This window comes from Corvus hawaiiensis, chromosome 13, assembly GCF_020740725.1.
Source record: "Corvus hawaiiensis isolate bCorHaw1 chromosome 13, bCorHaw1.pri.cur, whole genome shotgun sequence".
In the NCBI taxonomy this organism is placed as follows: Eukaryota; Metazoa; Chordata; class Aves; order Passeriformes; family Corvidae; genus Corvus; species Corvus hawaiiensis.
Genome location: NC_063225.1, coordinates 6,901,697 through 6,928,666, shown reverse-complemented (window position 1 = coordinate 6,928,666; position 26,970 = coordinate 6,901,697). Strand labels below are relative to the sequence as shown.

At 47.1% G+C, this 26,970-nt stretch overlaps 1 protein-coding gene across 1 annotated transcript in view; it reads right to left on the bottom strand.

Annotated features, from left to right (window-relative positions):
* SLCO3A1 (solute carrier organic anion transporter family member 3A1) overlaps positions 1 to 26,970 on the bottom strand; it is a 144,694-nt gene that overhangs the window by 30,333 nt on the left and 87,391 nt on the right. Inside the window, exons 3-5 of the mRNA XM_048317680.1 lie at positions 12,722 to 12,820; positions 9,567 to 9,830; positions 868 to 1,032 (exon numbers count right to left, since the gene is read on the bottom strand). Of these exons, the coding sequence (XP_048173637.1) occupies positions 868 to 1,032; positions 9,567 to 9,830; positions 12,722 to 12,820 (528 nt within the window). The remainder of the gene's footprint in view (positions 1 to 867; positions 1,033 to 9,566; positions 9,831 to 12,721; positions 12,821 to 26,970) is intronic.

Genomic DNA, 26,970 nt, shown 5'->3' with positions numbered 1-26,970 from the left:
AGAGCAGCTTGCAAACTCCTTGTTATGATATGGAGATCCACCCATTTCCTGATGTCCCAGTTTTTGACAGATCACTGCCAGCTGCCCATCTGGTGAGCTGCGGTCGCAGATCATCCAAGATCAACTTGCAGATATCTTAATTGGGTGCTGCTGATAGAAGGGCTGTCATAAACAAATTGCTGGGCCTGCCTGGGATGAGCAGCAGCAGAAAATAAATGAAGGTCCTGCCATCAGTGTCCTGACAGAGAACAAATGAACACTGAGAAATGTAGAACGTGAAATCATAGCAGCATGGAACAGTCAGAGAGAAGGGACGTTTGAAAGACAACCAAGCTGCACTAACTCAGGTACTTGAACTGCTCATTGCAATCTCGTCATTTCCAGGCCAAGGGGAGAGGAGTGACTAACAGGAGAAATTGGGCTTCCTAACCCAGATGGGGATGGGGTGCAGAACTGCACCAGAACCATGAGAAAAGCAGTTCAATGGGCCCCAGGATCACTTGGCAACCAACTGCAGCCTCAGGCAATCAGATGGCCCATTTCTGTGGCATGCAAGGCTCTCACACTTTCCTATCCTGGCTGTCCCATACCACTTCCCACAAGGGGTTGGGCCACAGGGGAAGTGAGGGCAGCAGGATGCAGTGGAGAGCACAGTCAAGGAGGAGGGATGCTGGAGGTCTGCTCTGGGCTCTGCAGCCATGGCACAGCTGAAGCCCAACCCTCCCACTCAGAGACACATTTCTACATGTCAGACAAGTCACTTCTTGGGCAGCCTAACCAGTGAGACTGGCAGCAGTTACCAGCCATGCTGAATGCTTTTAAATACCTTTGGATGCTGGAGGTTTGGTGCCCCCTGTGGTTACTCACCCAGGAGCTGGTTGGCAGATGAGGTGGTGAGGTTGAACTGCTGCTCCAGGTACTTCCCCAGGAAGGCAGCGAAGCCAGCCACCACCGCGATCTCCATGCAGGCTGCCAGGATGATGCAGGTGAACACGGGATTGGAGAGCAGGTGCTTAGTCACTTTGGGGATCACTAGGAGAGAGGAAAAAGGGAGAGGTGCTTTTGTGTAGACTTTACTTGAGGTGCTGGAGGTGCCTCTCTCCTCTCCTGAAGGGTAAACTCACTTCACATCAGGAGTAATTTCCTGTTCTGCACAGACAGCTGCTTGAAATGTGAGAACACCAAAACAAAGTGGAACACCCAAACAGTGCCATCTAAAGATTCAAGTACCAAGAGAGCGCAAAAAGAAATCACCTGCCATTATTTACTCTTACAGACAATTTTGAAAACTGGAAGAATGAGCAAAATTTCCATATTGCTATTTTGTTTCCCCCATAGGGAAGTCAATCAAAACCTGGCGTGCTCTTTCTTCCCCTTCTCCTTTCCCAACCTGCCCCCCATGAATAACGCTGAGCCAGCTGAAGGGTGCCATCAGTGCTGTATTCAGCATAAACTCTTGCAAGCTTTCAGACACCAATGAACCCAGCTCACATCTGGCTTTTCCTTCCCCTGCCATCCAGATTTGCTTCATTTTCCTATTCCAAACTAGCTCATTCGCTGATGGTCACCTGCTTGCAGCACACAGGGGTGTTCTCACAAGCTGAAACTCTCTGGCTTAACACGGCCCATGGATACCCACAGCACAAGGGTCCTCCTGCCTGGGACAGGCATATCAGTCTGTGTGTTCCCATAACCTAAAGCTTCTCCAGCCAACCAACGCCTTCCATGTAGACCCTCTCATCCTTGTTGGCTGAGAGGGTGGAAGAGGATGCGCTGAGCTGCTCACTGTCTAGGACACACACACACGGCTCTGCTTTCATAATCCCTTGGCTCTCCCCTTCCAAATCATCAGTGTCCAGAATCCTGTTTCCTCCAAGCCTGTCTCAGTTTCCCAAAGGCAAACATGGGTTACCCTACAAAAGGAAATCTGGCTAATGAATCAGATCGCGCGTTTTCTACTCCAGCGAACATTTTAATTATTGTCGAGATAACACAGCTTGAAGAGGAGAGCATCCCAGTACAGAAGAGAGCCTTGCTTTGTCTCAATACCTGGTGACTAATTTCTCCCTGAATTAAATGTGAAAATCATTAAGTTTGAAAATTACCTTGATGTAGTGTAGTGAAGCCTTAATAGACCCCTATTTTCATTTTGAAAATCCACCCCCCACGTTCCCTATGGTGCACCAGGGGCTGGCAGATGATGTTTCTCTGGTGCTGGCTTCTGTTTTCCCTCAGGGATTTTTTTGCACTGGCCTCAGCAGAGAATGCACAGCTCTTTGTCAAAGCTCTGCTTGGGTGCCCTTGGTTCTTTCTTGGGGACAGTGGAAAAAAGGGTTATAATTAGGTTTGATCTAACCTTTTCGGAAGAGGTCACTCCACTGTTTCTATCTCTTTATATCAGAAACGTTTTCCAAGCTATATAAAATTCTTGCTTCCTGAAGATTTACTGAACATAATTAAGGTGCAAGAGGCATAGTACTTTTTAGTAGAACAGGGGAAAAAAGAAAAGAAAAAAGAGAAAAAAAAAACTGTGTGGGAGGAATGGGGATGGGGGAATTCAGACATGGATAAATTTCAGAAGCCACCTGCTGCTTCCTTCAGTTCTTTGGTGGCCACCTACAGAATTTCCCCTTCTTGCCAGGAAAAATATAGAAAATGCAAAGGTGGACTTGGCAGTACTGAGACTGAAAAGCCATATTTAAGGTATTAATGCCTGTTGTGCCCCGGCAGTTCAGTTTGTTCAAGATTAATGGATTCCTTGAGATGTAGCTTTGTGCCAATTTAAATCCAAAGACACTAAGGTCTAGCTCTAACTTCATCCACCAAACAATAGTGATGACAGCCTGCCTTTTGCAGGAGGGAGTTAAAGATCACGGACATTTATTTCTGAAGTTGGCACCCAACCATCATGCACTACCAAGGTCAAAATCCATCTTCTGTGCTTGGGGTGGACAATGAAAAATTTGCAGAGTTATTGCAGCATCTCACACAGGAGAGGAACCCCTCACTTGCCTGGCAGTGCTGGGCTGCAAGTCACAGCACTTCATCACCTAAAGGGGCTACAGGAGAGCTGGAGAAGGACTTTTTGTCAAGAGCTTCTAGTGACAGGACAACGAGTAATGGCTTAAAACTGAAAGAGGGAGGGATTAGATTAGATAGAAGGAAGGAATTATTTACTGTGAGGGTGGTGACACACTGGCACAGGTTGCCCAGAGAAGCTCTGGATACCCCTGGAAGCGTTCAAGGCCAGGCTGGATGGGGCTTTGAGCAACCTGGTCTTGTGGAAGGTGTCCCTGTCCATGGTGAGGTGTCTGGAACAAGATGATCTTTAAGGTCCCTTCTGACCCTCAGTGATTCCACGATCTTTACCTCTCCTCCCTGTGAGTTTTCTGAGACAGATCCTGTCCTCCCCTGCATGCCTGACCACTGTCTACTGCAACAGGACTCTGTACCAGCAGGCAGGTGTGACACAAAACCCAGTGCAAAGAGTGCACAGACAACTCAAGCAGTGTCTGGCAGCCTCCACCATCTCCTCAGCCAGGGCCAGCTTGTTCTCTCTTTCATCTTCTAAGGCAAATGACAGGAGAATCCCCATGGAATTGAATACCCTTTCATCTTGCTACTGCCATTCGTTAAGATCAATCATTTGACACCTGCTGCTGCCTTATATGTCTCAGCTCTTGGGGTGAAATACCTCTGGGAAAAAGATTAAAAGTCAGCAGTGAAGTTTAAAAATCTTTCTGTAGACTAGAGTGACATCCTTTCAGCTGCCTGGCATATGGTGCTGGTATGGAGCAGGAATGGAAACATCTGATGAGGGACAGTGAAGCCCTAGGGAACACAACAGCTAAGGATGGTGCTTCTTCACTGGACTCAATCCAGAAGGAGTCATGGTAAAAGTCACCCTACACCTTACGGGCCCAAAGGTTACCTGAACACTTTGGAGCAGCAAATCTCAACTGAAGTCCATTTGCCAAGTGGGAAAAGTCTTTTGGAGTCCAAAGAGTCTCAAACATCTACTCAGAGAACCCACAGGCTGTACCAGACACAGCACACAGACAGACTCATCCTCCCACTCCCAGAAGGACGAGCTCATTTAACATCCTCATGCTGCTGCACCCGATATGCTCCAGAAACGGCAGCAGAAAAGCGATTCCCACTGCCCTGCCAAGATGCACTGAGGAGAACATGACACCTTTTTTCACTGCTGAAGTATTTTCAACCCAGCTCTTCAGACCATCCATGTGCAGCGTTTGGTCACAGGATCATCCACAGGCTGGGAGGGACCTGGGTGGATATCCCGAAGCTCTCCAACACCCCCCACCAACCCCTTGACTTCTGACCTTCTCACACTCCAGCAACACCCGTGCGTGCCAAGGCATCAAACATCCTTCCCTGTCTCCCTCTGTGGGGCCTCTGAGGGTGACAGGCCAGGGGCTTGACAAACGCACACACTTACGTTCACCAAGTAGCTTTGATTTGTCACTGCACATCGGGGAGTACCGGGGATAATTGGCAACCTCATTACACGAGGTTTAACTACTCTCCAGAAACGACAAACTATAATCATCACGTTGGTGCTTGAAATGAATTGTTTGGAACATTACAATCACCAAGGCCCCTGTTTCTGGTTGGAGCACCCTACAGAGACATGTTTTCAATTTGCAGTAAAGATGAAGAACACAGAAAGCAAAGTAATAAATTAGAGGGAGGTTTACAGCCCAGTCCACCTAGGACAGTGTGGTGAGAGAAAGGCAAAATGTAGCATTGAGCCAAAATACGACTTTCTACTACCCATGTCAGCAGCAAGCCTCAGATCTGAAGAGAAAACAAAAGGCAAAACCTCCACCTGGCTTGAGGAAAAAGGGATGAAGAAAACAGCATAGACAGCAAGAAAATACATTCTGGAAAGAGGTAGCTCCTGTAAAAGAGAATATGGAGTAAGGCAAGAGGTGCTGAAGATATCTTAGATAAATTCAATATGCTGAAGTTCCATGTAGCCTTGGCAAAATTCTCATGAAGGATATGAAGAAAAAGGAAGATACCTAAGTAAAAAGAGCCTTCCTGACAAGATCCAAGCTTGAAGCAGCAGTAACATGCTCAAACATGGAAAGCAAGTCCCTCTAGTCCATCGTCTTCCTTGCAGGAACCACATTTACTCATCTTCAGAGGGGGATATAAACCTCCCTCACCTGTGACACAGAAGTAATGGGAAAGCATTTTTTGGAGACAGGCTCTGCCAGCCTTCAGCTGCTGCTCAGCTTGGGCCCTGAGGTGTGCAGGCTGAATGGTGCTGACAACAAGATGCTGGTTTGGAAACAGCCACGAAGAACCTGACAACAATACCTGCACTCTCACGAAACACAAGCCAAAGGAAACTCAGAGACTGATGGGACTTGATGCCTTTTTTGATCACCTGCCACCTTCTCACCTCAGACCTGGGTTTCTCAGCAAGCCTTTAAGATGTTCGCAGGGGGACAAGACCCAAATCCAAAAAGGCATTGAAGTCTAAACTTGGACCAGAGCCTCACCACTGTGGCCATGAATGTGTAAGATGGAGCCCTCTCCAAAACGTTGTCACTATTGCTCATGAGAGTCAGCAGTTAAAAACTACTCCTGTTAGCCTTTAATCCTGCCCAATCCTATGAACTCCCACTGAGGATTACAGGCTCCCCATGGTCCAGGCCCTCCCTGCACAGCTGGGAGCTTTTGGCCTAGCACTATGTGTCTGCTCCCAGAGAGCACTTTGTGGGAGAGAAATCCCAGATTCAGAGCGGCTCCCCCCCTTAGATATTTAGCAGACTGGTACACAGAGAAGGAAGGAATTGAACAGAAGACAAGGCAGCTGTCAGCTGTACATCCCAGCTCTCCTACACTCTTGAAAATGAAGCTGGAAAGAAACCAAAATGTTTCCAAATCTAGGGAATTTGCAGTTCTGAAATTCATTTATTACACAGCGAGTTTGCTTTCAGTTCCTTGTGAATGAGCTTCTCTTTCCAAACCTGGAGGATTCCATATAAATTTCAACCCTTTTAGGGTTTTAATCTCTTCTGCTAGACAGAGTGGCAGAATGTAATGAATTTCTGTTTTAAATCATTGCAAAACAGAATGCTTCTAGGGCAGAGTGTTTCAGAGGTGTTAAAGATCACACCAAGGAAGCATTCCGAAATCAAATTTCATCAGAACTGGCCGCTCAATTTAATAGACATGACATTTCTGTTAAAAAAAAAAAAAAAAAGGTTTTAATGAACTATTTCCAAGCACGTCCCAGAGCAGGTGGTGTGTCAGAGGCAGCGAGTGAGAGGGCAGATGCTGGACAGACACGAGCAGAGGGCACAGGTGCCCCGACACAGCAGAGCATCTTCTCTGGCCCCAAGGAGCAGAGAGGTCCCCAAGGCACAGCAGAGGCAGGAAAGCAAAGCTTTTACCCCAGGAGAGCAGGGACTGCACAGCTCATGCCTGAAGTTCTCTCACAGACCACACGGAGAGCGCAGGGCTGGAACAACCTTGCCAGGCAGGAGCAAAGAGCAATGGCAGCATTTATCCAGACTTCTGCTGCTGTTAATCCTTCACTTCTCTGTGCTCCCAAATGGATTTGCTCTGCTGAGCTGAAATACTAATTAGGCAAAGCGGTGCAGCAGTCACGTGCCAGTTTAGCAACGGGAAGCAGCTCTCAGGACTGTCCCAAAGCTTTCCTGCCTGAGCTGCCATGCCCCAATGCAGAGCCCCCTGCTGCCTCTGCTACCTTTGATTGCCTCTCCACCTTGTGCCATTCAAAGGCACCACTTTCATTTCAAGTTTGCAGCTCCTCTTAAGAATGTTTCTTTTCCTGGCATGAAAATACCCCACAGGAAGAGATGCCAGGGCTTCCCAAAAGCTGGGCCCTCCCTCCTGCTTAGACCTTGACAGAGGTGTAAAAGATTGAGCATGTTCCTTTTATATTAGTCCTGGCTTTTTTTGCATGCCAAGGCTAGAGAAAAGCCAAAGAATCTCAGCCAGCCCTCCATCTCACTGACTTTCAGCAGAACTTGTGGTGTCTGGAGCATCCTCCCACGTGCCAGCCGTGCCACGTCTCTAGCTGACAGCCATGACCCAGCTCAGAGCATGTCCCCAGCTGACACTACCCTGCTTCCTCTCCTACCATGTCCTTTCTCTTGTGGCAGTCACTGCAAGGGTTGGAAAAAATGTAATAGAAAATGATAAAGCTCATTCGGTAGCAAAAAAGGAGATGCAGTTCATTCTCTAAGGATGTGCTTGATACAGAGGGTGTTTGCATAATCAATCCAGAGAAACAACTCTTCCTCCCCACACTTGCACGAGAGATGGACAATCTGCACCTCCATGCAGACATGGACTTACAGCAGGAACAGCCCTGCCCGGGACAAGCTGCAGAGACAACGCTTGCTAAGAATGAGGCACGGTTATAGCCATACAAACACCAAGGACCATTTCTGGTCCCAGCCCCTGGTACAGATAAGAAAAGCCCAGAAAAGCTGTCGTTGTCCCATCCCTGGAAGCGTTCAGGGCCAGAATGGATGGAGCTCTGAGCAACCTGGTCTAGTGAAAGGTGTCCTTGCCCATGGCAGGGGGATTGGAACTACATGATCTTTAAGGTCCCTTCCAACTCATGCCATTCTATGATTCCACAGATTCTGTTCAGCTTCACAAATGCATGCAAAATCTAAGGCCATATTAGGACAGAAGACATGACTATGCATGCACATATATACTTTTAAGCTCTGTATATAATTAAAAGTCCTTTTTATTCTAGGAAAAAGCCTAAACAGTCTTGACTTTCTCCAAAGGAGAATCAACAAATAGATTACAGATACTAGGAGCTGCCACAAAGGAATGCATACAGATATTCCAGCTGCTACGGAAGTAATGTATACCCACAGGAAGATTTAACCATCACCTGAAACACTGCTCCTCAGGAAGGACGAGGTGTGTTTGCCTTCCCTCATGGAATGTCTGAACATCTCCAGGCAGGCACTTCAGCCACATGACTCGACCACATTCCGACTGTGACAACAGTGGCAAGGGACTTGAAAGGAGATGTCAGCTACCAACCCCGTGTTGTCTGTGACAACCTCAAAGGAATAACTAAAAAGGTCATTCCTTGTCTTATTTGATGTGATGTAAATTTTATTTCAAAGTCCATCTACAAAGAGGCTCCTGGAATACCGACTGATCCAAAATGGGGTTACCTGCAGAGAGAGGACTAACATGGAGGACTGTGGTGCCTCCTAATGCAATCAATACTTGAAGCATATGGATGTGGCAGTTTCATTTCTCTACTTCAATGAGCAACAGATGCTCAGTGAACCCCCCATGGCCTCCCTGTGTGCAAGATGCTCAGCACCATCCTCAGGCTGAACTGCTGCCCCTCCATGCAGCAGGGATACGTCATATTCTTTCATTTTTCTGTATGAAAACCTGCAAGCATTTCCAGTGTGTACTCCAAAAGCTCAGTGGCCACAAGCAGACACTCTGATGTGTACACAACAAAAGCCACAGAACTATTCATATGGACCTACCATGGGAAAAGCCCATGCAAGAGAAAATCCTTGCAACAAAGATGAAAGGATGAAGAAATTAATTTTACTGACAGAGTTTCAAACTATTTATCCCTCTACTTTTCTTTTGAATTTCCTCATCAAGTCAAAATTTCACATCTTTGACCTTCCCTTAATGAACAACCGCATCAACTATTCAAGGCTTTTTTTTTTTTTTTTTAGACAACACTTTTTTCCCTGAAGTCTCTTTTTCCTTCCCACCCGCTCTTCATTCAACTCCCAATTAAGGTGACTGCACAGGGAGTAAGTGATTTTGTCCTCGTTTATCTAAATGCATCAGGCAGTAATGAAACTCGCTCTGCCACAGCAACAGGGAGTGGGAAGCAGCCACCAGTGCTACAGAAACACGCTCTCAGATGAAGGATTTTCCAGCGCAGCCTAGAGAAAGGGTATTTGCCCACACTCTCCCACGAAATGCTGGATCCTCAGCTGACTTTAATTAGAGTCACCTCCATTTCCATCACTGCAGGACATGATGTGAGGCTTTCTCTCTAATTTGCTACAAATCACGCTCTGCCCTGCCATTTTGCTGCTATTCTGGGCTGGCATCTCCCTCTTCCCATTTCAGTTTACGAGCTGTGGTGATGCCCAGCACTCGTTGCTTTGTATCTGGGATTGCACTAAGCTGAAGCTCAGATGCTGGGAGCTCCCAATTTCTTTTAAGTGCCCTTGCTGGCTCGCTCTCTGTTTTGGGAGGCAGATGGGAGCAGGGACAGCACGCTGGAGAGCAGTTCACAAATTGCTCTGGCAACTGTGCTGCCCTTCATTTTTTTACCAACTCTATAGGACTACCATACGTTTCTGAAGCTCTGCAGCTTAAAAAAACCCAACGCCTTCAAGTGGAACAAAGTCTCTCTTTCAAATGCAGACACCACCAGCGATAATTAGAAGCTGGGGACTGAAACTTCAGGCCACTGATTTTTTGGAGGACTTTTGGGGGGACAGAGGACCTGCTGCTGAGCCTCACAGACAACACAACGAGCGTCTCACCTCTCAGCTGCTGGAAGCAGGTCGTGCTGCTCTCCCCATCCAGTGGGTGCCGCAGGACCCCGTTGCTGGGCTTGGGCCGCTCGTATTCCCGCTCGGGCAGCATGGCCTGCTCGCTCTCCCCGGCGCGCTCCGGCCGCGGCGGCAGCGACTGCGGGAACCCGAACATCGGCAGGGACGAGAAGAAGAGTAAGGCACCACAGAGCAGGAAGCCTCCCCACCACGCTCCGATCCACCGAGGGTCGTCCGGGGTTATGTCCAGCTTACCTGTGGGGGGAGCAAACACCAGTCAGGGGTTTGGCCATGGGGAGAGGAAGACAACGGTGTGAGGATCCCGTGGGCTGCAAGGTGGTTGTAGGGGCCTTTGCTGGCTGATGAGGAGCACAAGACACAAGGTGGGAGCCCACAGTGCACCCCGCAGCTGTAGCGTGTAGCCACCAGTAGCCACCAGTGCACAGTGACCTCCACATCCAAGATCACCTCTTCTATCTAGATGGTACATCCAGCTTCTGCAACACCCTGTAATCAGAGCTTCTCTCCAGTGTTTTTGGCTCTGCCAGCTCTAGGAAGCTGCTGTACACCAGTCAGTGTCCCCTGTGCTGGCACTGAGGTTTTGGACATCCCTGTCCCAGTGTGTCACACTCCCCTGACACACCTGCACAGAGAAGCAGCAGCACACACAAGGACACTGCATCTCCATCCCTGCTTACCCTGTTTTCCCAGGAGCTCAATGCTCCCCCTGCTTTGAATTCACATGTCTTTTCAGCAAAAGAGAGATCGGCATTTGGGCTTTAGGGACACCTGTGAATGTGTGGAGGGTGAAACAGTCCTAAATATTGGAAAAGAAACCCACCCACTGCATCAAATGGGTTCAGGAAGGTAGAGAAATAATCAGAAAATGAAGAAAAGCAAAATAAAAGGCAAGGGTATGCTGTAGGCCACCACTCAGTAGAGATAAGGTATAAGAAGGGTCTGAGTCAGTGTGGGGAAATAAAAATAAACAACAGGAGAGGAAAAACTGTGTTCCTAACTGCTGCCTTGCTGCCACAGCCACAAGGGTGCCCTGTGCTGGAGCTGATTCCTGGGGGAGATCCAGGTCCATGTGGTTGGAATAACAAGTTCCTCTGTTCATGGTGACTCTCTGGTTACTGCCACTCTGAAAAATCTGTCTCAAGTGAGGCAATCAAGTTGTCTCTCAAGCAGAGACAGAAGGAAACTCTTTTCTCCTTAGGGAAAATAACATGTAGCTCTCAAATACAGATAAAGTTTGAAAAATAGTGTGGTGGAGGGACTGGATTCTTGTGCTGTCATTTCCTCCTGCCTGAAACGCACTTTTTTCAGGTTCTTGGGAACACAACAGTGTGAACAGTCAGGCAAATCAGAGTCTTCTTCATATTCCCTTCCTAAAATAGCTGCTGGGTGACAGCGAGTGCAGCACCATGCCCTGGCATCCCACACCTGCCCAAAACAGGACAAGGCTCAAGCCCCTGGAGCTTGTTCTCCTTGTGCCACCTTGAGCTGCAAGGCAGAGCCAGCTGCAAAGTGGAAATTCTTTCCCATACATAAATCAACAGAGGCCATGTGTGCCCCAGCTTTTGCATGACAGCAACTGACCACGGCCAAAGCCAGCAGGACCTGGAGCTGGGCAGCTCTGCACCCTCCCTGTGAAGTGGCTGAGCCACAGCCCTTCCAGGCTTCTCAGCAGTAACATTTTACAGTTCTCCTCTGTGGCTCTGTATTTGTCTGGGCTTTTTGAGCTGTAAATACTGAGAGCAATGTCTTATGTTAAAAATGGCCAGAAGACATCAAATTAACTTTTTAGCTAGGTCAGCGTCTTGCCTCTGATGGTAACCAGCTGCAGCTGCCCAGAAAGTCTACAAGAATAAAGTCAGCATGTATTTTTCTTGTGGCTCGGGGGCTTTCTAAGCTAAATTTGGTGTTGTGTTCATTTTTTGTGTATATAAACTTGTCCAATTGCTTTAAAATCCATTTGGAGATTTTTAGCACCTTATGGTGAGGAGTTCTACTGGGAGATAAAGTATTTTGCTATGTACATTCATATTTCAGTGTAAATTATACTAAATGGTCAAATATCTAACAGGTTTCACACAGCTCCTCTGTCAAACAAGGCTTTGGTAAAGCCACGGAATGAAAAGGGGCCGTGTGGTGTTTGACCAAACTGCAGCCAAATGCCTCAGCCATCCCAAAAGATACTTCTTTCTCATTTGATATTATTTACAATTCTTCAGCTGCCATGTGCACGTGAGACCAAAAAAGGCAGTAACACTTTTGCAGATTTGCACAATTCTGTTCTGAGTCCTGCAAGGTTCAACTCCATCCAAATACACCCTGTGACAATGTATTTGCAACATTACAGAGATGAAATGCACCCTCAAAGGGACAAAACCCCTGCATAAGGGTCTGTGGGGTTCAGTGGAGCTGAGAACTGTGGAAAAAGCATCTGAACAACTGAGGAAAGGAATGAAGCATCAGGTTTGCTGTGTTGCCAGAGGGCCGGGGAAGCAACGGAGAACAGCCTGTTACATGTTGCCCTCTCATGGCGAAGAACACATAGTGCAGGTACCAATAAGAGCAGAATTTGATCTAAATGAACAAAATAACAATTTGCAAACAATCTGCTTTAACCCGAGTGAAGTCGAGGTGAGCAATAATTATTTAGTGCTTTGGAGAAAAGCAATAATGCTGTGGGACTGAAGCTACCCATCCAAGCAGGGTCAAGGGCAGAAGGTGCTGGGCATGGGTCTTACTGGTGTGCCTCCATCAGAACGTGGATGGTTCCCCCATGCCCTGGGATGGCAGCTCTCCAGTTTTCACCCCACAGCTCTGGACACAGCTCCCCTGGTATGACAATGCCACAGTGCTATTTCGAGGTGTCCTCTAAGAGCTGGGCTGAAACCCATCTCACAGCAGAAAACCCACAGAAGGGAACAAATTTTAACCACTACAAATCTGTTATTTATCAGGACAGAGCTGAAACCTTTTGAATCCCAGTCTTAAAACCCTTCTAAAGTGATGCTCATACATGCAAGAGGCACTCAAGATGGAATGACAGTTTCCTGCTTATGAGCATCTACATTTCTGTCCTGCTGGTACAACTTCAGCGTATTTGATTTGAAACCAAACCCAGTTCTCCTTACTTGTGTCAATGAAGACAGCATCCACATAGATTTTGGTACAGAAGGAGCCCAAGATAAATCCACAGGCTGGTCCAAATACCAGCATCGTAAACAGGATGCCTAGAAGGAGAGAAAAGAGAAGATTAGTACTAGGCTCTGGTTATTCATTGCAAGTTGTTCTGCTTGTCTCCTGTGAGATGGCATCACCTTACGGATGCCAAATAGATAGGGATAGTCTCTGTGTTGACTGCTCCAGGCAAAAGAGCACCCTAAATGTGTTTTACTTTTCCATATCTCTTCAGGAAAATGAACAGATGGAGGTGTGATAATGCTGAAGGATTTCTATTGAGCTGAGAAGATAGTGCGGACATATGCCGTGTTTTGGTCGGCTGGCTGCTCTAAAAGATGTCTTTACTCAACAGCACAAGGTAAAGCAAACCTGCCTTCTCCCCACGGGCAAGTCTGTCTTTGCCACCTCCAGCTAAAATCCTGGTAGACAGAATTTTCAGACATTAGGGACAGCAAATCTATGAAACGAGCATTGTCACAGACTGCTGGATAAAGTCCCTTTACAGAAGTAGGAGCACTTTTCCAAATCTGTGAAGCCCTTCTCCCCATCAGACACACACGGAAAATATTCATGAAGGTGTGTGGATCTTCCAGCCTCTCATAACTGCTTGTTCTTTCTGCAAAACCTGCATGAAATTGCCAGTGTAATGCCAGGAGAAGAGCTATTATGAGTAAATTACTTATTTGTTTCCATACAGTACTTAGAAGCATTTATTTTCACTCCCATTTTGGCCCTGAAACAGGAATGCTACAGGCACAGTGCCAGCTCTCAATTATCCAGGGAAGAAAGGTGGGGGGACACAAGGATAATCCAGAAAAAGAAGCAGCAAAGATAAAACAAAACATTTTCAAATTAGACAATAAGAACATATTTGGTACCTTCACATTTGGGATAACAACAACATTTGGGAAAAACAACAAAAAGTCCCCCAAGGACCCTTGTAAATGGATTTCTGAAGGGAGCAGGGACAGTCTGAGCAGTATGGAGCAGAGCAAGAGCCTGCTTGTTCCCTCTGGGCAAGGCATTGCTGATGGACTCATGTGCCTGGTGAGGGGGGGACCCCAGCAGAGATGTGCCAGCCTGTGCCAGCACCAGTCTTGGTGTCACTGCACTTCAGAAATGGCCCATGAAGGAGCTTACTTGCATCTGGGTGCTTTGCTCACTCTCCTGATCTCTCTGGGGGTGTTGCCTGGCATCTCAGTGCATTTATAATGCACTTCAACACAGCTATCTCAGCCCTCAAGTTCCTTATCTGGAAACTTTTAATTCCCAAGTTCCCTCTCTGTGCATTTCTCAGGAGCTGGAGAAATCATCAGAGCTGCAAAAAAAGATTCCCAGACCACCATCCCCAGGCAAGGCAAACCTCACCTGCTGACGATGGCTTAGCCAAGCAGAATAAACTGGTATGGTGAGAAGCAACTTCACCTTCATTTTTAAAATGCAGGGTGCAAACTAATTCCTCCAGGTTGCTGGCACTGGGACTTGGCTGGATTAATAACCAGGGGCAAAGCAGAGGTGCCTCCAGCCAGCTGCTCACATAGGAACCCGGCACATTAATGCCTTCATGGCTCTCACCTACAGCAGCACGAGGGACAAACGAAGGTGGTGGGAGGAAAAGAAGTGCCAGGCTGTATGAGCTGCAGTGAGGAGTCACTGCTGTCAGGGCAGCAGCAGGAGCTGCCAGCCCCAGCCCTGTCTCTGCCAAGCTCAAAGCTGCAGCAATGGCACCACACTGCAGCCCATGCTTAAATCAGTCCCCAGGGTCTCTGCCTGTGATGTCCATGTCACAAGTGGACCAGCCATCTCCTCTCCTGCGGTCACCTTGTCCTGGGGTGCTGGGTTTGTGCTCCATGATCCAGCATTAATTGGGGAATTTGTGCTCCTCGAGCAAGAGAGCTGCTCAGGAAACCTGTGCCTTGCTCCTTTGGGGATCTATAAAGCCTCACGTGGGATTTCCCTGGTTACCCGCAGAAATACTTCATGGGATGTGAAATGAGGGAAGAGACCGGCTGGGAGAGCAGAGAAAAAGGGATTTAATTTCCCAGCACACTCAGCCCCATCTCCCCTCCTTCCCAGCCCTGCTTGGGGCTATACAATTTCCAACAGGATTTTATAAAATATCCATGTCACTTTTTTTTTTGTCACTAGATGGCATCAGTGTTTGTCATTCAGCCCCCAAACGCCACGTGGAGCAGGCTGGGTAACAGTGCTGCTCATCCTTGTTCCCAAAACACGATGGTGGTTCCCGGGGTCCTGCAGCCCCATGGAGGATGGCACTGACACAGGGCACTGTTGTCACCCACGTATCTGCCAAATACACACTCAGTCTGTGCCCCTTCCCGTTTGTGTGAAGAAAATCACAGGTTTTAGGACAAACTGTTCTGTAACTGTTAAGTTTTTAGTCACAGAGTTTAAGGAGACAGCATCTAGCAGAGATTGCTGTGGCTATTCTTGTGATGAATGAGACAGCACTCAAATATCATTGAAAACTGAACATTAATTACAAATTTCTACGTAATTATGGTCAAGCACATAAAGACATGCTGGGCCCCATATCATTTGGGGAGATGACAAATGGAGCTACTCAGGCAGAAGGACAAGGGCCAGTTCTACCCTTTAGGCAACACCTTTGGATGCACCAGTGTTGGGTCAAGGAGGGCTGGAAGTCTGCCCCGTGATCTCCAAAGCACAGAGTTGTCTGACCATGTGTGTACAGGGAAAACCACAGAAATGGTGTTTGTTTCATGGAGCAAAGTGCCAAGACAAAGAACATGGAAAAAGATCATCCTTCACTGAAACCAAAAAGGAATTATTTCCCCCTTTTCCCAAAGCAGAAGAGAGCAGGGACCTGTGGCTGGTGATCCAGCAGCAGCAGGGAGATGCTTGCAGACAACTAGCTCAGAAAAAGGCAAACACTGAGAAAGCCATGGCCAGTGTAGGTACAGGCACAGGTGACAGCTGAACACTGCCCTCCTCACACTACTGCATCTCAAAATCACTATGTAAGAAACAAGCCCTGTCCCCAGTTATTAAAATACCACATTTTATATCCTCGTGGCTGCAGGAAGGCACGATTTGCTCTGCAACATCCTCACTAGAGGGCAATGTGGGATAGAGCATCCACTGAAACACCTATCTAACATCTTACAAAAGCTATTAAATTATTATTCACCTCTAGGCTAGCTTAAAAAAACCCTTAATTGTGTTTTATCTTTTTCTGTAGTTTGTCCTAAAATCAAGAAAACAACCAGTTTACCCCATGCCCTTTTTTATCGTTTTTTAAGACTCCAGCAAACTCCTAGGGTTGCAGTAATAGTATTTTACACTTTAATTCACTAATCAAGCAGATTGTGGAAAAACCCAAGGCATGGAATGTCACAATGGATAGTCCAGGGTCTGTACAGAGCAGGAGCATGCTCAAGGATCAATGGAGCATGCTGCTGGGCACAAAAAGTAGGCTATTAAGCAATTGTGGATAGTGCCTGTGGTTGAACATTTACGCAGAATTGAGGACACAAGGGGAAATTAGGCAAGTTAGAATTAGCTTAAGACATCCTTCCTCTTTTGAGAAATCCTGCACAACTGCTACCAACCTGGTTATTAGGAGAACACTTTCCACATCACCCACCTCGTCATGCAACCACAAAGCTGCTGCTTAGTGGAGAAGGAGTTCCTGCAAAAGCCCTCTTCCCAGTGCTGGGGCTGCTGCTACGGATTAAGATGTGCTAAATTTGTGGCTGGCTTTAATACCACTTGCTTCGTTTTTTACCATGTTTCCCTCTGACTTTTAGATCAGTCTGATTTGATGGAGCCAGAGGACACTGATACCAGGAGAGAACACATCAAAGGTCCTATCCTGGCTCCACGAGGCTCTTGGGAAATTCCCACTGATGCCAATAAAACCAGTGATCAAGTATAGGTACTGAAATTTCATGGTATTTTTATTTTTAATCTCAGAGTTGTTTTTAAAATTCTTTCTAAATTATGGCAATTCTTAGAAATACTCCAGAGAAGTGAGTTAAAGAACAAAGCAACTCTCTTGGGACAATTCAAATGTTTTGTTTGGTAACTCTCAAATACTTCCTTCCAGTTTGTGTCCTTTTAGAGCACAATTACATTTCAGTTTGAAAACAGCTAACAGTTTTCAGTTTAACTGCTCTACCCCCCTCATCACTCTCCCTGCCTCCCAAAAAGGCAGGAAAAAAAAAAAAAGTAGCAAGTAGGGCTGCACTGAGAAATCAGAACTATCTTCCTCCCCCATCTTTTCAAATGGAACAATTTGCTAAATCCTACTTTGTCCTGTCAACTGACATTTTCCAGGGGCTGAGGAAAGGATTGGGACAGAGGGAGTATTAGATCTGACATTTTGTGATGAGATTTTATCACTAGTAAGGTCCAAGAGTGATGATGCAGTTTGCCATCAGAGCAAAGGGAAGGAGCAGCAGCAGGTACCACATCTGTGGAGAGACAGTGGCACAGAGATGCTCAGTGAGTCATGCAAAGTGCACAGGAACCCAACTGCAGACACAGAGTTAAAGGCTGTCAGTATTTCAGTAATAAAGACCTGTCCCTTGGTGTTTCAAGTTGCTTTCCAGTAGCAACAGGATCCTGAAACATGAGCAAACCTGTGTTGTTTGCAGGGTAAAACAGGTGAAGCATCAACTCAATCCCTGTAATGAATTAACTGGGGACAGCAACTCCCAGGCTGGAAATAAGGTGTCGAGGGAGACACTGCAAGGCTTGCCAGTCTCACCGAGGTGCAGCCAGAGGCATCTCAGGTACAGTTCACTGAGGAATGAGAGCAGGTTCAGCACAGTCACGGGCTCAGGAAAAAACACACGTGGGCAGCTAAACAACACCAAGTCATTTCGCTTCAAAGCCTCAGCCCTACCAGAGGCTGAGGACATGAGGAAATTTATTTTGGAGAGCTGCCAACATACTCCAGGCAAAGGTGAGCTGGGTAGGTGAGACAGGAGAAGGAAAAGGAGCATCTCCCACAGCGGGGCTGGCTATCAGAGCAGGAACCATCAGCAGTGACTCACACAGTGCTTCCCAACCATGGGCAAACCCCTGGTGCAGCAGAGAATCCTGTTTTATTTTAGCTATGGAGTTGTCACTGGTATCTGCTGGGTCCCCTGGAGCCAGGTTGCTCCTGCCTTGGCATTTCCATGAAATTGGAAAGTGTAGGAGATTATTCACTGTGCTCCAAAGGAGCAGCACGCCTTCAGCAAAGCACATGGTCAGAGAAATGCCTCCTCCCGCTTGCACCATCCCAGGGGACAGCTTTGGTGGGCAAAAAGCTGATCAGTTTGGAAGATGTGGGAAACTTTTGCAAAACAGTTTGTCCTTGCATCAAGTAACTACATCCCTGTAGAGGAAGGGATCAGGGAGCTAAATGCGATCTCTGTCAGCAACTGGGTGTTAAAGTGACCATCACAAAACACAGGTTCTGGGGTGTGTGGGGGAGGGCACAGCACATACCCCACCTGCCATGGCCATGGGAGTGCTGCTGTGGTCATGGGACAGCATCCGGCCAGGAATGTCACCCCCAGGCTCCTGCCTGTGCAGGACCAAGCTCTTTCTAAAAGCACAAAGGGAACTGGCTTTGCAAAGCACGAGATAATCTCAAAACCCTGCTTGTCCCACATTTCCTGCTGCGTGGAGGACCAGGCAGGCCAATGGACAGGGATTACTGGAATATGGTAATTCATGTGCTCTGTGACCTGCCCTTAAAGAGACACCAGCCCAGCACAGCCTGTGGGAACCAAAGGCATCCTGGTACAGACTGGGGATGCTGCATCCTCCTGCACACCAGGTAGCGGCTCTCAAGGGCTTGGGATAAAGGTTCCACACTCACACTTGGTGGGCAAAGCTTCAGTGGGTTTTCTCTGACTTCTATCAGTTGCTGTAACCTCAAAAACGCACAGTAAGGGTAGAGGGGGGCTGCTTGCTACACAGATGGCTTCTTTCCACAGCAAAACCTGCTGGAGTCATCCAGCACTGCCCAGCCTCCCTGGCAGACAGCGTGCCCGTGAGCTGCCCATGCCCACAGGAGTGCAGGGATGCCTACATCCCTTCTCAGCCCTTGGTCTCTCATTCCCAGCTTTGCTCATTTACCATGGAAAGACATAATTTTTCCTGCCACTCAGCTCCCTGTCTACACAACCAGCTGCCCATCACCACCTCCTGTTCCCTTATGGCTCCTGCTTACTTGCACCGGCTGTAGGAAAGGTGAAGAGGTGGTGTTGGACCAGTGGCGTGTTTTGATTTGTTCTGCTTCCTCAGTGCAACCACTGAAGCGAAGGAAATGTTCAAACAGTCTGGACAGACATTTCCAAGTGCCTGCAGCTGTTGATTAATGAGGAATAACGTTGGGATAATTCACTTTAATGTTTAGCCTTTGTCCTGATGGGGATCAAGGCGGTTCCAGCCCTGTATTGGCATGAGGTGGGGAGGAGTGAAGAGGTTGGGGGTTCATCCCATCTGTACAGTAGCACACATATTATTTATTAGTTTTGCCTTCAGGAGCTCAACACCAGCAGACCCCTCAGACACCGATTTAGGGTTGCTCAAGTGACGCCAAAGACAGGGATGGATGTCCTGCCACTCCCAAGGCATGAGAGGCTGGAATCCCTGCTCAGCCATCCCCTTCCCACGGACCATTCACTGCATCTCATTACTTTTCCACCTTTTAACAAATGCTAGTTGCTCCTTGGGACGTGCTGCAAGATGCACAAATACTATGCATGCTTTAGTAATCAGGAACACAAAATGTATTAGAATAAACTGCGTTTTAGTTCTGAGCTCTTCTCATTGATTCCACCGTTACAGCTCACTGCCTGCATCTGAGTGTGCAACACAACACCTGGAGAAAGGTCCGACAGCACTGTCCCAAGACATCCTATTTCTCACTGACAGACTTGCAGCTGCTTTTGGGCCAGTGGAGCAGCTCCAGAAAGCCTGCAAAGCAAAAGTTTTGGATTGAATCTGACTCCTCCCATTTCCATGTGACCATTTGTGATGCGAGAGCCATGGTTTAGTTCCTTCAGCCAGTGAAAAAAATTATTACAGAGTTTGAAACCAGGCAGCCTTGGACATCTCCCATCCTCCCCTCTTCGCTGATCAAACATTTCCATCAATATAACAAATCCGTTTCAGCAGCCTCTAGAATCTGCTCTTGCTTCATGAAGATGTGGGGGTTTAATGCAAGCCACCACTGCATGGAAGTGCTGCAGACTTCCTTATTTACCTCCAAGTTTAATAAGACTTAGTAACTGTAGCTAAGCTGGCTGGGGAGTTTCATTTACTTATCAAGATGCAATAAAAACATGCACCCATGCTACAGACATAACAAACTTCTAATATGATTCCTCCAGGGCTGCAGAGAGAGCCCATGGAAGTGGCCTTCCTCCTGCCCCCTGGAAAAGACTATTTCACTAGTTCAGCACAGTTTTTGTTCTAGCCTATATTTAACATTCAGATGTTAATCCCTGAAGAGGTTGCTTGCACTTGAAAGTACATTACATGGCAGTCTCTCCCCGGACTATCAGGGTCCTTTTAAATATTGATATCCATCAGAATTCAGGATTTCTCTAAGGAAATGTCTGTTGACTTTGAGGTGAAATCTGTTTTCTACAAGCAGGTACTTTGCCTGGTGAACCACCGTGCATTTTCAATTATTACCAAGCCTTAGGTTTGTTTTATCAGCAAATCCCTGTCCCCAGCACTATCAAGGCTACATGTGAAAGGATCAGTGTTATACCAACAACTGACAGTCCCAGGGGATCCTGATGCACACATGGAATGTTTGCAGAGTGGCACAGAAGGGGATTGGACTTCTGCATTTAGGAGCACAAGCTCAGCATCCAGCCCCAGATTTTCCATAATGACTAGGTGCACTTGTGGCAGCTCAAAAGCACACTGATTAGCTAGTTTGTGCCCTCATTCTGATGAGCACAGAAATAAGGAAAACCCAAGCAAAACAAAACCAACACCCTCCCCCCCACAAAAAAGAAAAAACTCTCACAAAACAAAATACAACCCCAAATCAACCAAAAACCCAACCCAGAGCCCTAAGTCTATTGGCTTTTAGGTCCCTCCTTTATCCAGCTGCTGAAACAGGATCACCAAAAAGATGGCAGAGAAACAAATCACGCGATGAAAAAAGCTCCACAACCCTCAAAACTGCGTTTGCAAGAAAACAAAAATTAAAGCAGCCAATTTGTGAGCTCTGCAAGGTAAACTATGGGGATGTGCTCCCTACAGAAATCTTGGGATTAATTTGGTTGCACCAGTTAACACTGGGAACAAACTGTTCCCACTCCAGTTTTCCTCCCCAGCATCCCAGTCCCCTCCTAGGCAGCGGAGGGACCTCTTGCTGCATTTCTCTCCTCACTGATGGGAAGCTGGAAAAGAAATTTGCTTATGCTAATCAATCCCTGGCACCAGTCACACGAGAGCTAATCCACTGGCAGTCTCCATCAGTCTCTGCATATTTAACCAAAGCAGCGAACACTCACAGAGGATTACGAACGCAGTGGCATTGTTGTAGCAGTGTTTTCCTACTTAAGCTGCAATCACTCTGATGCTCTGTCTCTTAATATTTACACACACTCTACACACAAACAGTGTGCAGAATCACATCAGTGCATGCATGCATCCTGGTCACACACTGCCTACGAAAACACACGCACCACACGGTGATTTAATACATCTCCCTGCACTCAGTGCTGTCTCCGCCCTCTTCCAAAATGCTCACCTTCATGCTTGTTATTTCTGTAAACCAGCATCCCTTAAGATAGGCATATTGCTTAATCCTCACAAAAGATTTGTCTCCTTCTGCAAAGGTTTTACAGGTAGTTTGGACATACATGGCAAGAGATGAGAGACTCAGGCTGGGTTAGGAGAAGTCTTGAGAAAGAAGCTTAAGAGTCAATTTTTCTGCCACTTTCTGCAAAAAGGAAACAATGAAACAAACAAAGTATGAACCCATGTCCTGTCCAGTCAGGGGTGTCATGAAAAGCTGGCGCTGAGCGATCTCTGAAAAATAAGGACGAGGCACTTGTTCCACCTACCCTGCTGGCTCACATTCCTGTCCCTGAAACTTGCTTGTTATCACATCAGAAGAAGTCAGCTCAGTTTAAGAAGTGGGTACAAGCACGTTCCTAACTATAGCGTGCAAATCCAGGGCAGGCTATTTACACCCTGACGCACGAGCCCACGAGCCACGGATTCCACACCTTCAACATACGGTGCAAACACACCAGCCGTAGCCGTGGGCTTGAACCAGCAATTTCCACCTTGCAAGCAATTTTCCCTTTGTGCTAATTACCTTGAGAGGCAGCCACCAAAGAGACTTTGGAAGAAAAGAAGCCACATGCTCCAGCGCCAAGTACGGGTTTTTGAAAGGCTGAAGTCACACGCCTTCGAGCTGTGCTCCTCTCCTCCCAGCAGTTAAACACAAACACCTGTTCCACCAAATCCACGACGCCTCTGTAGCTACAGACGGGCAGATTTCCTTGTGCCATTTCCCAGGAATTGTGCCAACTGTAGGTTTGTATGGAAATATACTTTTAGGGCACTTTCCTCTCTCTCTACAGGACTGCAACTCTGCTCTGAGTTTGTTGACTGATGTCCCCTTTAATACTGGGTGGTTTTGATCCTACAGAGGAGTGTACGGATACATTAAAGACCTGCACAAAATTGTTCCCAGCCTTCTCTCCCCTGCTCAGATGAGCTGTCCACCCCAGCTGCGAGCACAACCTGAGTTTGCTCAACAGACATGAGCCCCTTTTGAGGCTCTTGCACATTTTGACCTCTATCACCTGAATTCTGCACAAGTCAGCACCTCCTTATACTCTAAAATACACTAGGGGGAAAAAAACCCCAACAGCTCATACATCTGAGAGTACAGTGAGCTATTCACACATACGATTCTCAGAGCCTGTAAAATGTGAATTTTGGCACTTGGAGGTTGGTGTAACACCACCTTCCCTCTTTATTTATTTATTTTCAGCTGTGTACTGAGTTCAGAACATACACATCACGTTCTTTTGAGGAAAGAGCTGCCAGAACTGCCTCCCTCTCTCTCTAACCTCTGCCTTGGGGGTATATCCCTTCCCACCCCACATACCTTAAATGAGAACACGTTCCATTTCTAACTGAGCTTTTATGTCAATACAGACAGCTTGCTTCTTTTCTTAGCAACGATGAGTGAGGAAGAAAAGTTCAGCTCTGTTTCCTCCCTGCTGGACTTCCTACATGTCTGTCTCACCATTGGAAGAACTCTTCCCTGCAGAATTCCCCACTGCTCCTTCCCACCTCTCACCTGACTGCAGCAGAGGGCCACTGCTGCATTTCCAGTCTTTTTCATGTCTGTAAAAGCATTTGCCATTTCTTTCTTGTGCTGACAGCACCTGGGATTTCAAGACCTTTCTTTCCTCTTAGCATCATCATCCAGAGAAGGGATTTTCCAGGGTTAGAGGACACAGACTCATCAGGTATGGTGCTGGATACCCCAACAGCCCACAGCTCCCCAAATCCCACTCTCCTCCCAGTTGATCAAGCTGTTACACACACATCCATGAGTAATTCTCCATCCCAAACACAGCACCTGCCACAGAGTGTGACGCTCTGAACAATGGGTGAAAAGTTCATATTCCTGCTGTTCAGGCATTTCCATGCCAAGCAAACCCTCCCACTGGCCCACATCACCCCTGCTCCAGTGCTTCTGGCTCAGCTGATGGCTCCCTGGGAACATAAGCAATTCTAACTTATTTTTCTCCTTTTGTTTCATGTTTTTTCAAAAGGTCTTGAAGGAAAAATCCAGAACAATTAATGAGCAACGCAATATATGGTTTGTTCATCTGTGAAGGAAAGCAGGAAGAAAAGAGTGTCCAAAAAGCAACAGTTCCCTAAGAACTGCCTGGGCAGCTCCTGCCCTCCCAAAAGCCATCAGCAAAGCTTTCACTTTTAGCAAGAGCAGTTCTCACACATTTTCAGATGTCTCTTCAAACCTCCCTTTGCTTGGCTGCTGTGCAGGTACAGACTATGCTGCACGGTGGAGGATGACTCGCAGGCAACTGGCACTGGGTAAGCCCATCCCAAATTTCTGAGGCAAGGAGAGGCCTGGGAATCACCAATGATGTCAGGCAAGCTGCTGGGAAGCCAGTACGGATAACAGTTATCTGTAGGCACCATTTAGGAAAGCGCCGCGCTTTCCTCTGCACAATAGATTTAATCTACTCTGGTAATGGCTGAGCTCTCAGGAAGGAAAGGAAATTAAAAACAAAACTTGTGTTGTTCTGCTTCCTCATATTGCAAACGCCATCAGAAAAAAGCATTTGCTCTTGACAATAGTCATTCTTTGCCCTGATCCAAATCTCACTGAAGTTTAGGGGAACTCTTACACTGATCGTAACTGGCTTTGGATCAAATCCACCATTTGCTTCTTAGAGCAGATAAATATTTGTTCTTACAGACGTTTAGGGTGCTGGCCTGGGACCTGCCAGACTTGGCTTGACGCAGGTGTCTCACACCTCCTTCTCACCCACCTCCTCCCTTTGAGGTCCCTCACTGCAGAGGCTGCTCAGCCCTTGGCCATACAGCTCCACCTGCTTCCTTTGGACAGTGGCAGGACTAGGCCAAGGTGTCTCCAAAGCATCCATGGGGATCCCTGTGGGAAATGTGGGGTTGGGGCTTTAGCTGTGCTTTGCTTCTTGGCAAGGCTACTTCTCAACAAGGTCTAGGTAAACTTCTCACCAAAGGAAATTTGGGAAGTCTAAATACATATTATTTATGGGTGGGACAGCACTACGCTCCCACTAAACCTTCCAGGGAAGGCAAGGGGGGGGATCCAGTCTGACAACCCCCTCCAAACATCCCCCCCCACCAATTACCCCATGTGGGGAAGTCTGAGGGATGCCAGATGCCAGTCTGTTCTGGGGGATGGGGAGACTGGCTCGATGCAGGATAATCCCCCCATCTGACTTCCAATGTAATTGTTTAGCAGTCGCTTGCGCTATCAGCACAAACCCTGCAGACTGCATCCAGAGGAGTGTGTTCCTGAGAGAGTGTTATTCAGCATTTCATCCCTAGTGCTCAGCCCTCCTTCCACTTGCCAAAACTACAGGCCACATGGGTTTTCCTGAGGTTTCTTACAAAGTCAGAAGCCGTGGGGAGCTGCCAGCCTCTTCAGGGCTATTTTCATAAGAGTATTTCCTTTTGTGCCACGGAGGACCCTGTCCCTGAAGTCTTTTTCTGCCCAGGGGAGAGAACAGCTGCTGCTATCATTATGGGCTTGTCTCCCTTAATTAAGCATCCACAGTCACAGCTGAAAGATGAAACAAAGCCCTTTTCCAGCCCTTCAGGAAAGGGGTTGGATGGAGGCTCTGGGAGAGGACAGCAATTCTCCCACAGTAGACCTGGAATTGCCTTTTAAGTTGAGAAGTGAATTAAGAGCAGCTGAATATTCCATCTAAAATCAATCACATCAGAATGGCCCAGTTAAGGGTGTTTAGTGGGAGGTCACCCTTGCCTTGGGGAAGCAACCCTAGTTGGCTAGGTAGGATGAACATAGGAAGGTCCATGATGGCCTCTAATTACTGAAACAGATTTTTCAAAATTGTTTCTATTACTCCTCCTCACTGACCTTTCATGAGTTGGTGTGACTCTGCAAGGTCACTCTTCTGGGAGTAATGACTTTAAGGATAAATACTCAATTTCTACTTTGTTCAGAGATGTCCATCTCTGAATTTGCTACTTTTTGATGGGCTTTATGTTTTCAAGATGGTGAAGGCGTGCATTTGTTCTGCCTTTTTTTTTCTTTTATTTGCTGGCTTGGTTTAAAAAAAAATAATTAATTTTTAAATTAATATGAGCATCTTCATTCCAAAATCTTTGGCTTCAAGTAGCTTCTCTTTGGAAGCATCCCTTCATCCTGGTTAGATGAAAAATGGAGCTGCAACCAACCAAATAACTGGCATATCTCTGAGTAGTATTTCTGGTGCTGTCACTCCTTCTCATCTCCATTTCTCATTCCTCTGTTAATGAATTCCTGGTAACTCTCTTATTTCTCTGACTGTTTATTACCCCTCTTCCAGCAAGCACCTCCTGGAAGATGTTAACCCCTTAAGACTGCATAGGCAAATGAGCTGCTCAGAAAATGAAACCGGTTCCAGACCATGCTACTCTGGCTGGACCTGAGCTGGACTCAGAGGTTTACAGAGCTTGTTAGCACCCACATGCTGCAAGTGCTGCCAGCTGAGCTGCCAATGCTGCCATTTCCAAGCCCAATCCTGTGAAGCAATCCAAGTTAAGATACTCATACTTTTAAAATAATCCAGCTAAAAAAACTGCTACAGGGAGGAATTCTAGAGAGCCTGTGACACGAAGCTGGAAATGGCAATTTCCAAACCAGCAAATACAGCTGTCTCTTATCGTCATTTCACAAGGTTTATCTCTACTGCAAAGTCCTGATAAGTGGAATTGGTCAGAAAGCCTTTGATGGACCAGTGTGCCACTGGAAAAATGCAGTGGATGAAGCCAGGAAGCTTTATGAGACTGTGGCTACTTATCCTTACTTTAGTTTTGGGAGGGGAAAGAAAAAAGACAGGATGTTAAAAATTCTCCCCAGAAATTCAAAACGGATCACATTATTATTTTTGGGGCTGAAAAAACACTGTCACTTCTGCGTGATGAATTTCCAGAGTGTGTGATACAGAGCCAAACAGAAAAACCCAAAGAGTTAACAAAACCACTGATCTCTCAGACACTTGGTTCTCAAAACATTCTGTATGGAAAGTTTTGAAGTTTGCCCCTTCTCCCTGCTCGCAGAGGAAGGCAGAGCTGCTCCACGCGGAGCCAGGCCCTCGCAGGCCGCGGAGCCGCCGCTCCCGCCCCGGCGCTGCCAAGCCCCGCGGGATGCGCTTGGCCGGCCCCCACAAACTGCCACATGTTTCAGCTGGTGTGGCTTTGGACGATGATCTACTTTCATATTTTTGGCAGAGTTTGTCGCATTCTTTTGGACAGTAATTACATTTTCCAGGGCAGGCTTTCTGCCAGAGCTTGAAACGATGACCAACAGGCCCTTTTTAACCACCTGCTACAATTCCAGCCTTGATTAGTTATTAATGTGCTGTGAAAACCCATTGCAGAAACCACCCTTTCTGGTTATGTTACCAGGCTGGCTTCAGGAGAGGGA